Source organism: Lithobates pipiens, unplaced genomic scaffold (assembly GCF_037356315.1).
Source record: "Lithobates pipiens isolate NorthernLeopardFrog02 unplaced genomic scaffold, aLitPip1_a1.2 Scaffold_3, whole genome shotgun sequence".
In the NCBI taxonomy this organism is placed as follows: Eukaryota; Metazoa; Chordata; class Amphibia; order Anura; family Ranidae; genus Lithobates; species Lithobates pipiens.
In genome coordinates this window covers 250297782-250313112 of record NW_027507790.1, presented here as the reverse complement: position 1 = coordinate 250313112, position 15331 = coordinate 250297782, and the positions used below count along the sequence as shown (strand labels likewise).

The window sequence follows — 15331 nt, the reverse complement described above, 5'->3', positions numbered from 1 at the left end:
AACATTGTAGCACAAACCGGATACAAGGACAATTATCATGAATGATCTGCATATTAATGATTTATTCATGTGTGATTAGTGTATACATATAGGTTAACCCTAGAATATAAGATTGCACCATAACAATATCTTTTTAAACAGAGTAACAAGCGCTGTTTTTTTCTATAGGTGGAAGGATTTATCTTATGATATATTTATCCATTTTGTAGAGATTTGTGTACATTTGTGGTGGTTTTAAGTTTAAAGCCTTTTAATACAGCTGCTATAATTCCACAGCCCCCAGTTAAAAAGCACGCTATTTAGTGCAAGCGCCTTATATTGTTCAGCTAACGGGCGGGTGTTATCTGGAACAAAAGTGATTATTTTGCAAACATAACATAACTTACACAATTCCTGCTAAATCTAAAAGATAAAAAAACTGCATTAAGTTAATAAATATATTTTGCATGTAAATTAAGTCTTGAGGCTCATTTACATAGGTGCTGTGACCTCTACAGTGTAAATCAGTGTTTTTTTTTTCTATGTGGCTGTTGCTGTGTGCAGGCAGCCCATGTTACGCTATGGGGATGCAGCAGCTGTATGAACATAGCCGCAGGTCCTAATTTGACAGGCGGGTGGATGCAAGTGTGCAGCCCCAAACACAGATAGTGTGCATTCGGGGCCACTCACCCACACACCTATCAAATTAGGACCTGCAGCTGTGTTCATACAGCCACTGTATTCTTAAAGAATAATACGTGGCTCAAGCAGCACAAACTGCACTTAGATGGCTTTCACCCGAGCCGCAGGGGGCGTCGGCGGTAAAGCGGCGCTAGATTTAGCGGCGCTATTTGGCCGATAGCGGGGCAGTTTTAACCCCCCACATTGATTTCAATGGGGAGCAGCGGTAGAGGAGCGGTGAGTTCACTGCTCCAAGGAAGCTGCTGTCAGGACTTTTTGTGACTCCCTGCCAGCACCCTCAGGCTTTCACACTGGAGTGAATGGAGCCTCTTTTTTCAGGTGCTATAAAGGTGCTATTTTAACTTTAATTAACTTTTTTTTTTTTATACAATTTTTTAAATTCTTCTTTATACATTTTTTTTACAACGCTGTTCGCTGTTGGGGGGGGGGGGGGGGGTGGTATCTTGGTTGAAATATCAGGGGTATAAACAGTCCCCTGACATCTCTCCTTTGAAACAGAGAAAGGGACTGAGGACACATATTCTTCAATTCCTTTCTCTGTAGTCTAAGCTGCACTGAAGAAGATAAAACTGAAGCAAAGTAATCACAGGGGGGAGGGAGAGAAAGCGGCTTTTAACTGTTGCAGGGAGAGACACAGACACAGTGCAGAATTTTCCAATTGTCCTCCTGCACTGATCCCCCTGCTGTCCAGGCTACCCCGTGTGCCCAGCCTCCCTACAGAAGGCCTGGTAGAATGGCGATACCCCCCTTCTCAGCGGCCCTGATTTCTATATATGCAATCCTAAGATTTACACAGCCCATCCAGGTAGCACAACTAGGCTGGTGACCTGACTTTTCTCTACTGTAGAGTAGCAATACAGCTAGGTCACCCCTCCTTCCCAATCCCTGATTTGTTGTTGAACTGTAAAGGAGCAACAGTACATTGATGAGACATCCTTCTGTTCACTCTGCCCTCTTGTCAGCATGGTTTCTCACCAGTTCATGCCCACTACAGTATATCTGATTTGCTCCTAGTGCTGTCTCCCATTATTTATTTACTGTAATTTATTGTACCCCCGAAGGAGCGGCTGTTTCTTGGGTCCCCTGTTCTTTTGCCCACAACCCTGCAAATAGCATCACTCACTGTGACACACTGGGCTGGATGGGAAATATTTATTGCTGATATACAGTATCTCACAAAAGTGAGTACACCCCTCACATTTTTGTAAAAATGTTATTATATCTTTTCATGTGACAACATTGAAAAAAATGACACTTTGCTACAATGCAAAGTAGTGAGTGTACAGCTTGTATAACAGTGTAGATTTGCTGTCCCCTCAAAATAACTCAACACACAGCCATTAATGTCTAAACCGCTGACAATAAAAGTGAGTACACCCCTAAGTGAAAATGTCCACATTGGGCCCAAATAGCCATTTTCCCTCCTCGGTGTCATGTGACTCTTTAGTGTTACAAGGTCTCAGGTGTGTTCAATTTGATATTATCGCTCTCACTCTCTCATACTGGTCACTGGAAGTTCAACATGGCACCTCATGACAAAGAATGTTACTCTACATAAAGATGGCCTGGGCTATAAGAAGATTTCCAAGACCCTGAAACTTAGCTGAAGCACGGTGGACCATACAGCGTTTAACAGGACCTCGCCATGGTGGACCAAAGGGGTTGAGTGCACGTGCTCAGCGTCATATCCAGGGGTTGTCTTTGGGAAATAGATGTATGAGTGCTGCCAGCATTGCTGCAGAGGTTGAAGGGGTGGGGGGTCAGCATGTCAGTGCTCAGACCATACGCTGCACACTGCATGAAATTGGTCTGCATGATTGTCATCCCAGAAGGAAGCCTCTTTTAAAGATGGTGCACAAGAAAGCCCGCAAGCAGACTAAGAACATGGATTACTGGAACAATGTCCTATGGTCTGCTGAGACCAAGATGAACTTATTTGGTTCAGATGGTGTCAAGCATGTGTGGCGGCAACCAGGTGAGGAGTACAAAGACAAGTGTGTCTTGCCTACAATCAAGCATGGTGGTGGGAGTGTCATGGTCTGGGGCTGCATGAGTGCTGCCTGCACTGGGGAGCTACAGTTCATTGAGGAAACCATGAATGCCAACATGTACTGTTACATACTGACACAGAGCATTATCCCCTCCCTTCAGAGACTGGGCCACAGGGCAGTATTCCAATATGACAACAACCCCAAACACACCTCCAAGAAGACCACTACTTTGCTAAAGAAGCTGAGGGTAAAGTTGATAGACTGCAAAGCATGTCTCCAGACCTAAACCCCATTGAGCATCTCTGGGGCATCCTCAAACGGAAGGTGGAGGAGCACAAGGTTTTCCAAAATCCACCAGCACTGTGATGTCGTCATGGAGGAGTGGAAAAAGACTCTAGTGGCAACCTGTGAAACTCTGGTGAACTCCATGCCCAAGAGGGTTAAGGCTAGGGATGAGCCGAACACCCCCCGGTTTGGTTCGCACCGAACTTTTGAAAGGACTGAAATTTTGTACGAGCTTTAGAACCCCATTAAAGTCTATGGGACTCGAACGTTCGAAATCGAAGTGCTAATTTTAAAGGCTAATATGTAAGATATTGTCCTAAAAAGGGTTTGGGGACCCGGCTCCTGCCCCAGGGGACATGGATCAATGGCACTTTTTTTTTTTAAAGGGACGTTTTTTCAGGAGCACTGATTTTAATGATGATTAAAGTGAAAAAAATGTGAAATATTCCTTTAAATATCATGCCTGGGGGTGTCTATAGTATGCCTGTGAAGTGGCACGTGTTTCCCATGTTTAGAACAGTCCCTACACAAAATGACATTTAACGGAAGTCATTTAAAACTGCTTGCGGTTTTAATGTAATGTCTGGTTCCGGAAATACGGATGAAAATCAGTGAGAAAAATGGCATGGGTAGCCCCCCCTGCCCATTACCAGCCCCTTTGGGTCTTGTATGGATATTAAGGGGAACCCCGTACCCAAATTTAAAAAAGGAAAGGTGTGGGGCCCCCAGGCCCTATATACTCAGAACAGCAGTATACAAGCGGTGCAAACAAGACAGGGACTGTGTAGGTTTGTTGTGTTAAGTAGAATCTGTTTGTAATTTTGAACTGGTACATTTTGAAAGTGTAGCTCAAGTCAAAAAATCTATTTTTAAGCTTTTTGGAAAACATAGTGAAGGGTTATCACCCCTGTATAATTGTTTTGGCTGTCTGTCTTTTTTCATCTCACTTCCTGTTGTCTCCTTCCGTTTGCAAGTAGGAGATGTTTGCAAGTTGGATGTTTGAATGTAGGGGTCTGCCCTATATGCTCTGCAGAAATGTGGGCCTAAGGTGTTGGTGTTGCGACAGCACTTTAAGTCCTCACAGTTATTCTAGGTTGGTGCAGGAACGGGCCCTGCTGTGAAATAGTATATCAAGAATTGTAATTACATGCCCCTGATAAACAGGGGCTGAAAAAATGGGCTTTAGGCACTGGTGCCACGACACTGCAACCTCTCCCAGATACTCTAGTTGGAGTACAGGAATGAGCTCTGCTGCAAAGCATTACATCAAAAATTGTAATTACTTGAACCTGTTAAACAGGGGCTGAAAAATTGGGCCTTAGGCACTGGTGCTGGTGCCACAACACTGCAGCCTCTCCCAGATACTCTAGTTGGAGTGCAGGAATGAGCCCTGGTGCAAAGCATTGCATCAAAAATGTTAATTACATGCCCCTGTTAAACAGGGGCTGGAAAATTGGGACTTAGGCACTGGTGCTGGTGCCATGACACTGCAACCTCTCCCATATATTCTATCTGGATTGCAGGAATGAGCCCTGCTGCAAAGCATTGCATCAACAATTGTAATTACACGCCCCTGTTAAACAGGGGCTGAAAAATGATCCGAAGAATATGACGATCCTTCCGCAGGCTTTGCAGGATCAGGGAGGCAATGCAGCCTAGGTTAGCTGAGGCATTCGGTCCGGAGTCCTCTGGGTCACTAAGGACAACATGATCCGCAGCCACCTCCTCCCAGCCACGTACAAGTCCACGGATTTCTTGGGACTGTAAATCTAAAAGACTGATGCTGCTGATGCTGAATGCCAGGCTCCTCCTCCATGCTGACACAATCCTCCTCCTCCTCGTCCTCTTCCTGTGTGATGGGTGGGACAGCAGGAACACTGTCTGGATAAAGGGGGTCTTGAGAGGCAAGGAAGTCCTCCTCTTCCTGCCTCTGTTCTGCCTCAAGTGCCCTGTCCATTATTCCACGCAGCGTATGCTCCAGCTGGTGTACAAGAGGTACAGTGTCACTGATGCATGCACTGTCACTGCTCACCATCCTCGTGGCCTCCTCAAATGGTGAAAGGACAGTGCATGCATCCTTGATCATGCCCCACTGGCGTGGTGAATAAAAACAAGCTCCCCTTACCCTGTCTTGGTGTCGTAGTCGCATAGGTACTCATTGATGGCCCTCTGCTGCATGTGCAGCCGCTGCAGCATAGCCAATGTTGAGTTCCACCTGGTAGGCATGTCACATATAAGGCGGTTCTTGGGCAGGTTCAACTCCTTTTGGAGCTCAGCCAGCCGAGCACTGGCATTATATCAGCAGAAATGCACACAGACTTTCCTGGCCTGCCTCAGGACATCCTGTAAGCCTGGGTACCTGCCCAAGAACCGCTGCACCACCAGGTTAAGGACATGAGCCACACAGGGCACATGGGTCAGTTGTCCCTGTTGGAGGACGGAGAGGAGGTTGGTGCCATTGTCACAAACCACCATTCCTGGCTTAAAGCGGGAGTCCGCCGGGAGTCCGCATTTTTTTTTTTTTTAAAAGCCAGCAGCTACAAATACTGCAGCTGCTGACTTTTAAAATAGTGACACTTACCTGTCCAGCGCGCCCACGATGTCGGCACCTGAAGCCGATCTCTCGATCGTCTCTCGGGTGCTGCCGCCGCCATCTTGGGTATGGGAATCAGGAAGTGGAGCCTTTCGGCTTCATTTCCCGGTTCCCTACTGCGCATGCACGAGTCGCGCTGCGCAATAAGGATGGACCCGCTGCCTCTGGGATCTGTGTGTTTCCCAGCAGGCAGCGGGGGACTTTCGGAAAGGGGCGTAATCTACGCCCCTTTCCGCTGAGAGCTATCCCGGAAGTGGGTGCAGATACCTGTACTGTACAGGTACCTGCACCCCCCTCACCCCTGAAAGGTGCCAATTGCGGCGCTGGAGGGGGGGAGGGTTCCGATGAGCGGAAGGTCCACTTTAGGGTGGACCTCCGCTTTAAGCTGGCGTGGCGTCAACCAACTCTCGGCCTGCCCCTGCAAAGCTGACAATATCTGCCCCAGCGTGGCTCCTGTCCCCCAAACAAACCAGCGCAAGCACGGCATGGCATCTTTTTGCTGCGCACTTGCATAGCCCCTTGAACGCCTACGGAGCACCGCTGGTTCCGAGGACAAAGCACTGGAAGAGGCCATGGAGGAAGAAGAAGAGGAGGGGGTGGAAGAGAGAGGTGTGTCACAACCAGTAGTAGCATTTTGGAGGCGTGCTGGCGGAACAACCTCCAACACTACTGCACCTTGTCCTGCATCCTTCCCAGCTGCCAGAAGAGTGACCCAATGGGCCGTGAAAGATAGGTAATGTCCCTGTCCATGCCTGCTGGACCATGAGTCAGTGGTAATATGCACCTTACCATTGACCGCCCTGTCCAGGGAGGTATGGACATTGCCTTCCACATGCCGGTAGAAAGCCGGAATCACCTTCCATGAGAAAAAGTGGCGTTTGGGAACCTGACACTGAGGAACCGCACATTGCACAAACTCACAAAAGGGGGCAGAGTCTACCAACTGAAAAGGCAACAGTTGAAGTGCTAGCAATTTAACTAAGCTAGCATTCAACCACTGGGCATGTGGATGGCTGGGAGTGAACTTCTTTCGATGGTCCAGCAGCTGGGGCAGGGAAATTTGCCTGCTACAATCGGACATCGGTGTACTGCTAGCAGAGTGCCCGCAAGTACTTGGCTGTGACACACCTAATTCTACACCTTCATTCCTCTCAGTGCAGGTTTCAGAGAGGACTGAAGATCTAGTGGGGTTGGAGATCCCAGCTGATGAGGAGCAAGGAGAGGTCTGCTTTGTTCTTTGGTGTGGGCCTTTAAGGTAAGCTTGCCAATGAGCTGCATTGCAGGTCAACATATGTTTGGCCAAGCATGTGGTGCCCAAGCGGCTGATGTTTTGGCCACGCGAGATAGGCTTGAGACATATGTTGCAAATAGCAGCGGTGCGATCTGATGCACTGGTCTCAAAAAAGGTCCACACCAAAGAACTTTTGGAATAAGGCACAGAGGCAGCGCCCTGCACAGGCGGACCTCTGCGGTGTGATTCAGTCGGTGTGCTGCCCTTAACCTGGTCCCCAGAGGGCATCCTGCCTCGTTGGAGATGTGCCTCCTCCTCCTCTCTCCTATCAGGCACCCACGTGGAATCAGTGACCTCATCATCCCCTCCCTCTTCATCACTGGAGCAAACCTGGCAGTATGCTGCAGCTGATGGAACATGACTGCCAGATTGCTGTCCTTCTTGAGCATCCCCTCTCTCTGCGCTCAAGCTACTGCCTTCCTCTAGCTGGGTATCATCATCAGAGACTTCCTTCAAAATGCTGGGCATCCTCCTGGAGCATGTACCCAATACTGTGCTCAAACAGTTCGGGGGACTCCTCAGGAGGACATGGTGGGTCTAGGGAAAGAGTGACTGATGACATTGAGACGAGTTAAGAGGATGCATTGGCAGCTGCTTTGCTAGTACCCTGAGCCCGGGTGAGTGAGGATGAGGAGGATGAGGAGGGTTTGGTCATCCACTCTACCAAGTCTTCGGCATGATGCAGCTCAACACGCCCAGCTGCCGAAAATAAGGACAAGCGTGTCCCATGGCCACATGCTGATTGTGATGCACCGCGTCCACGACCAGCACTGTTGTCTCTAGACACAGAGCCTGCTTGTCCTCTTTTATTGGTTTGTGACTCTCTGCCTCTCTTTGTTGGCCTTCCAGACATAGAAAGGGCCTGTAGGGAGATGGGAAAACCAGCAATTGGGGTAGCTTTAGGTGCACACTGAGCAGATGACACAGTACACCGACTGTAATTACTGCAGCTGCCTGCCTGTGTTACAGAAACAGAACAACACCAGCAATAAGGGGTATCTTCAGGTGTATACTGTGCAGGAGGCACACAACACCCACTCTAACTGCGGCAGATGCCTGTATTACAGAAACAGAACAGCAGCAATAAGGGGTAGCTTCAGGTGTATACTGTGCACGAGGCACACAACACCCAATGTTAATTCTGCAGATGCCTGTGTTGCAGAAATAGAACAACACCAGCAATAAGGGGTAGCTTCAGGTGTAAACTGTGCAGGAGGCACACAACACCCACTTTAACTTCTGCAGATGCCTGTATTACAGAAGCAGCACACAACACCCACTTTAACTGTTGCAGATGCCTGTATTACAGAAAAAGAACAACACCAGCAATAAGGGGTAGCTTCAGGCAGAGGCGGCTCTAGGTTTTGTGAGGCCTTAGGCAAAACTTAGACATGAGGCCCTCTCACGCCCATAATTGGAAAAATAATTCAACCGATAAAAATGAATACTACATTGCAATGTACAGTGTACAACTAACTGATAGCAATCCACCCATGGCCAGTCCTCAAAGATTCTAGCATGTTATTGGATCATATCACACCAGTGAGCGCACCTTTGACAGCTTGAGGTGGCAGCATCACCCTTCTTCCCGATATTGGGCTCTCTCCTCCAGTGGCGTAGCATGGGTTGTCAGTGTTTGGGGCAAGGCAAGTAATTGGAGCTCTCTAACCGTGGACTTATAGCTTCGGTCTGGTCACATGATCCACTGTGTCAATCAGTATTGGCTGCAGGGGAGAGGAGAGAGCACTTGACAATCACTGGTAAAGCCTGGAGCAGTGACATCACCCACAGGTTCCCATGTCCCATCTGTTGTTGGCGGTTGTATGGTCACATACCTCTGAACCCCTAAACCATAGGTGCTCCATTATCCAAATCTTGACGAGCCACTGTTGTAGAATGCTTGGGCCTGCACTCCACCTTACTGGTAAAGGAGGCCATCCATCAAAGTTATAAGCCAATAACAACCATTGGAGCCTTACCACTTCCTCTGGCTGGTCTAGATCTGTATATGATAGAGTTCTTGGGGAGTCAGGTCTCCTGAATTTTCCACCAGGTAGATAAGAGGAATGCAGCACCTATAGGGCCTTTTTTCATGCCCTGAGATAGTTTGGAAGGCTTAAAGAGTAAAGCCCCGTACACACGAGCGGACTTTTCAACATCCAAAGTCCGACGGACTGAGTCCGTCAGACTATTCGATCGTGTGTGGGCTGCAACGGACTTTTGACTCGCCAAAGTCCGAAGGACTTTAGAATATGGAACATGCTTCAAATTTTTCCGAAGGAACTCCGCCGGACCCGGGCCCTTCGAAAAATTTGCTCGTGTGTATGCTATTCCGACGGACTAAAACCGACGCTAGGGCAGCTATTGGCTACTGGCTATGAACTTCCTTATTCGAATCCATTCGTACGTCATCACGTTCGAATCCGTCGGAGTTTAGTGTGATTGTGTGTGGCCAAGTCCGCTCAGCCGAAAAGTCCGTCAGAACTCCGTCGGAATTCCAGCAGAACTCCGACGGAACTCCTTCGGAAGTCTGTCAGACATAAGTCCTCTCGTGTGTACGGGGCTTAAGTTCACCATTTCACACAAAATTACATGCTGAACTAACTCCAAGTGTCCTGGCCACCCCTCTAGACCTCGCTGTTCATAGTGTCCATGAGGCCCCATGCTTCTGGTGTAGAGGTCCATGGTCTTTACACAATACATGATCCTGGAGGAGGAGGGAGAGGGGGGAGAGGACAGAGAAAGGGGAGTAGAGGGGAAGGGGAAAGAGGACAGAGGGAGGGGAGGGAGAGAGGTCAGAGAAAGGGAGGAGGAGAGAGGGCAGAAAGGGGGAGAGAGAATGGGGATAAACAGAGAGAGCGAGGGGAGGCAGAGAGGACAGAGAAAGGGAGGGGGAAGAGGACAGAGAGTAGACAGAGGGGGGAGAGGAGAGAAGGAGGGAGGAGAAAAGACAAGGGGGCAGAGAGGGGGAGGGGAGGGAAGGAGAGAGGGAGGGGAGGGGAGGTGAGAGGGAGGGGAGGGGAGGTGAGAGGGTGGGGGAGAGAAGATAGAGAGGGGGGAGGTGAGAGTGAACAGAGGGAGGGGGAAGAGGATAAAGAAAGTGGGGAGAGGAAAGCGTAGACAGAGGAAGGGGGTTAGAGAGAGGGTGGGGGGGATCAGAGCGGACAGAGAGATGTGGGAGAGGATAGAGCGAGGGGAGGGAGAGGAGAGAGGATACTGAGGGGGGAGGATATAGAGCATGGGCAGAGGGAGGTGGGGTAGAGAGGGGGTGTGGGGGAGATTAGAGTGGACAGAGGGAGGTGGGAGAGGGGAAAGGGAGAGAGGGGGAGAAGAGAGAGAGAGAGGGGGGGCGAGAGGATAGAGAGAGGGGAGAGAGGATAAAGAGAGGAAGGGGCTAGAGGAGAGAGAGGGAAGGGAGAGAGAAGAGCGTTGACAGAGGGAGGGGGGAGATGATAGAGAGGGAGAAGAGGATAGGGGGAGGGGAGGATAGCGTTGACAGAGGGAGGGGGGAGAGGATAGAAGAGAGAGGGAGGGGGGAGAGGATAGAGAGAGGGAGGAGAGAGAGGTAGGGGGGATAGGATAGAGAGAGAGAGGGAGGAGAGAGAGGGAGGGGGGAGAGGATAGAGAGAGGGAGGATAGAGAGGGAGGGGGAGAGGAGAGAGAGAGGGGAGAGAAGAGAGAGGAGAGAGAGAAGGAGGGCGGAGAGGATAGAGAGAGAGAGGAGAGAGAAAAGGAGGGGGAGAGGATAGAGAGAGGGAGGAGAGAGAGGGAGGGGGAGAGGGAGAGGATAGAGAAGAGGGAGGAGAGAGAGAAGGAGGGGGAGAGGATAGAGAGGAGGGAAGAGAGAGAGAAGGAGGGGGAGAGAATAGAGAGAGGGAGGAGAGAGAGGAGGAGAGGGAGAGGATAGAGAGAGGGAGGGGGACAGAGAGGGAGGGGGAGAGGGAGAGGATAGAGAAGAGGGAGGAGAGAGAGAAGGAGGGGGAGAGGATAGAGAGGAGGGAAGAGAGAGAGAAGGAGGGGGAGAGGATAGAGAGAGGGAGGAGAGAAAGGATAGAGAGAGGGAGGAGAGAGAGATAGAGAGAGGAAGGGGGTAGAGGAGAGAGAGGGAAGGGGGAGAGAAGAGCGTAGACAGAGGGAGGGGTGGAGATGATAGAGAGGGAGAAGGAGAGGATAGGGGAAGGGGAGGATAGCATTGACAGAGGGAAGGGGGAGAGGATAGAGAGAGGAGGGAGAGAGAGGGAGAAGGAGAGGAAAGGGGGGAGGATAGCGTTGACAGAGGGAGGGGGGAGAGGTAGAGAGAGGGAGGGGGGCGATGATATAGAGAGGGAAGATCGAAAGAATGAGGGGGAGAGGATAGAGAGAGGGAGGAGAGAGAAGGAGCGGGAGAGGATAGAGAGAGAGAGGAGAGAGAGAAGGAGGGGGGAGAGGATAGAGGGAGGGAGGAGAGAGAGAAGGAGGGGGGAGAGGATAGAGAGAGGGAGGAGAGAGAGAAGGAGGGGGAGAGGATAGAGAGAGGGAGGAGAGAGAGAAGGAGGGGGAGAGGATAGAGAGAGGGAGGAGAGAGAGAAGGAGGGGGAGAGGGAGGAGAGAGAGAGGAGGGGGAGAGGATAGAGAGAGGGAGGAGAGAGAGAAGGAGGGGGGAGAGGATAGAGAGAAGGAGGATAGAGCGAGAGCGGGAGAGGATAGAGAGAGGGAGGAGAGAGAGGGAGGGGGAGAGGATAGAGAGAAGGAGGGGGATAGGATAGAGAGGGAGGAGAGAGAGAGGGAGAGCATAGAGAGAGAGAGGAGAGAGAGAGAGGGGGATGCTATAGAGAGGGAGGAGAGAGAGAGAGAAGGGGGAGAGAATTGAGAGAGAGGGAAGAGAGGATAGAGAGAGGGAGGAGGATAGAGAGAGGGCAGTGAGAGAGAAGGAGGAGGAGAGGATAGAGAGAGGGAGGAGAGAGAATGAGGGGGGGAGGATAGAGAGAGGGAGGGGGAGATAATAGAGAGAGGGAGGAGAGAGAGAAGGAGGGGGAGGTTAGAGAGAGAGAGAGAGAGATAGAGGAGGATGGGGAGAGGATAGAGAGAGGGAGGAGAGAGAGAATGAGGGGGAGAGGATAGAGAGAGGGAGGAGAGAGAGAAGGAGGGGGAGAGGATAGAGAGAGGATAGAGAGAGGGAGGAGAGAGAGGGAGGAGAGAGAGGGAGGAGGGGGAGAGAATAGAGAGAGGGAGGAGAGAGAGAAGGGGGGAGAGAATAGAGAGAGGGAGGAGAGAGAGAGGGAGGGGGGGAGAAGAAAGGGGAGAGGATAAAGAGAGGGAGGAGAGAGAGAAGGAGGGGGAGACAATAGAGAGAGGGAGGAGAGAGAGGGAGGGGAAGAGGATAGAGAGAGGGAGGAGAGAGAGGGAGGGGGTGAGGATAGAGAGAGGGAGGAGAGAGAGGGAGGGGGAGAGGATAGAGAGAGGGAGGGGGGAGAGGATAGAGAGAGGGAGGAGAGAGAGGGAGGGGGAGAGGATAGAGAGAGGGAAGAGAGAGAGGTAGGGGGAGGATAGCCTGGGCAGTAGGAGGGGGGAGAGGAGAGAGTGGACAGAAGGATGTAGGTAGAGAGGATGGGAAAGTAAGGAGAGAAGAGAAAGGGGGTGAAGAAAATAATGGGGGGATGGAAGGGGAGATAGGAGGGTTAGAGGGCAGAGGGAGGGGGTAGAGGGGGGGCTGACATGTGGTAATTGGGATATGTGGAAACAGTGTATATATCAGGGTGTTCAGGGCTCATCCTCACTCCTCAATCCTCACACTGCAAAGCCATCCAGACACGTTATACTGAGAGTGGGACTGATACACTATGCTTCCCCCTCCAGCCTCACACTAAGTTAGTTGCTCCACAGACATGCTGGACATTGTAGTCCCACTCCCACAGATTCCCCTCCACAATGGGGCACACGGGCACGGCTATTCCGCCCAGCCTCCGCCTCTATCACACACAGCTGAGCCCTCCACTCACCGGTCCAAGCATGTAACTCTTCCAGGGCTGCTCCTGAGTCCTGCTACACCCGTCCTGTTCTCCTAGTGGTACATCCCTCACTGCTCTTCGCCAGTAATGGGCATAAGATGGCTGTTGCTTTAATGACATAGCAGAGCTTTTGCAACTGTGGTTCTCCAGTTTGTCCAATGAGGTTTGTGACTCTAGCTGAGCTCCCAGCACCCTCACTGTGACTGTGGATGTTCAGATGTACAGATGTATCAGACTGGTCAAAGTAAACTTACAGTGTGCATATACCTATAAGACAGTCACACCTCCTGTACAAGCACTCGATGTGATATGTGAAGCTGAGATGACTCCGCTTGACAGCAGACTTTATCAGATAATGGGGCAGCCCACTGCAGCAATCTCACATGTTCAGTGCTGTCAGTAATGTTGTTGTTGCGGCTCCCACGGTTGGCTGGAACATCGGACCCAGGCACAACGCAGGTCCACCTGCTGCCCACGCTACTCCAGTGCTCTCCCTCCTCCAGTAGACAAATTAGGCGGACTGCGAGGCCCCTATAAGCGCAAGGCCTCAGGCGACCGCCTAATTTGCCTAAAGAGCCGCCTCTGGCTTCAGGTGTATACTATGTAGGAGGCACACAACACCCACTTTAACTGCTGCAGATGCCCGTATTACAGAAAGAGAACACCAGCAATAAGGGGTATCTTCAGGTGTATACTGTGCAAGAGGCACACAGCACCCACTTTAAATGCTGCAGATGCCTGTATTACAGAAACAGAACACCAGCAATAAGGGGTATCCTCAGGTGTATACTATGCCGGAGGCACACACCACCCACTCTAACTTCTGCAGATGCCTGTATTACAGAAACAGAACACCAGTAATAAAGGGTAGCTTCAGGTGTATACTGTGCAGGAGGCACACACCACCCACTGAACAAGCGCTAGGTTCCCAAGCAACAAAGACACTGTCCCTGCCTATCATGCTCTTTCCCTGACCGCTGCAACACACTACACAAGGCCACCGCGCTGGCAGCCTTATATAGTGTGGGGCGTGTACTAAACCCCTCTGAGATATAATTGGACACAGGAATCCGGCCTGTGGCCAATTATGGCTCTTCTCGCTGCTGGCGCTGTGGTTGGCCAAGCATGCTGGGTCACAGTGCATGCTTGGTCAATCATGAGCCAGCAATGCACTGCGATGGTGCAGTGCATTGTGGGCCGTGAGCGTCACACGAATATGGCAAAAACGGCCCACAAAGTTCTGGATTCAGCGAACAGCCGGTGTTCGAGACGAACATGCGTTCGACTCGAACACCGAGCGCATCCCTAGTTAAGGTAGTGCTGGAAATTAATGGTTGCCACACAAAATATTGACACTTTGGGCCCAATTTGGGCATTTTTACTTAGGGGTGTACTCACTTTTGTTCACTTTTGCTTCAGACATTAATGGCTGTGTGTTGAGGTATTTTGAGGGGACAGACAAATTTACACTGTTATACAAGCTGTGCACTCACTACTTTGCAAAGTGTAATTTCTTCAGTGTTGTCACATGAAAAGATATAATAAAATTAAATATTTACAAAAATGTGAGGGGTGTACTCGCTTTTGTGAGATACTTTAGATAGAGTCCAATTGTTAGGATACATCTACACAATCTTATTATATTTTAATAAAATAGCAAGTAAATTTTTTTGATTAAATTGCAGATTTGTATTGAAAGAAAACACAGCAAAAGTTTCTTGCCTGGAGGAATGAAGAGAGCTCCCCGAATTTGCCCTTCTCGGACTTGCAATCTTTGGACCCCAGGAGCTACATACCATCTTCTCAGACACGCAGTAGCATTAGGAGAACATTCTGGCATCGCTTTAAGTTCCAACTGACTGTAGAGTTCCAGGTGAATCTCAAAGGGACTCCCCATCACATCCCGCTTGATCAACCTGAAGTGTGGAGTAACTGACTTCAGAGACCAGAAAAGTCCCATTGGATGAACCCCATGATAGTCTCCACCAGTGGCTGGGGATTGCTGAAGATCCACCTTTCCTTCATTGTCACTTCTGTAGAAAGCTCTGGAGTAGAACATCTCTCCTCTGTCATCTTTCAGCCATGCTCTAATGGTAACAATCTGATGTGGAGGAAGGCCCCAAGCTTTGATCTTCACTGGTTCAACTGCTAAGGCAGACTCTGGTGTGACCGTGAGATGCACCATAGTAAAATGCAGCAGATTTTAAAGAAGAGAATGGAGACAGATTGCCAAAAACCAAAAAAAATCTCAATTATAAAGTACAGGGAAGAACACTTTGATGACCTATTTAATAGAGTAAAAAAAGTGTTAACAGATATGGGATATCAAAGGTGCCAGGCTCAAAAAGTAGCTGTAAGTATATTAAAAATAAATATTTTAAGACTTCATACTACCTAATTATATGTACTTCAGGTTTTTACAGGTTCACCACGCCATGCAAATGCATTTTTCATCAGAATTCCCACAGTCACTTCCATTAATGCAAGTGGTTAAACGTATATT

The 15331-nt window shown here is 49.8% G+C and overlaps 1 protein-coding gene across 1 annotated transcript in view; it reads right to left on the bottom strand.

Moving 5' to 3' along the window:
- Window positions 1-15107, bottom strand: part of LOC143940030 (acyl-coenzyme A amino acid N-acyltransferase 1-like) — a 32245-nt gene extending 17138 nt beyond the window's left edge. Inside the window, exon 1 of the mRNA XM_077461082.1 lies at window positions 14551-15107. Coding sequence (XP_077317208.1) covers window positions 14551-15013 — 463 coding nt within the window. The 5' untranslated portion in view covers window positions 15014-15107. The remainder of the gene's footprint in view (window positions 1-14550) is intronic.
- Window positions 15108-15331: the final 224 nt, after the last annotated feature.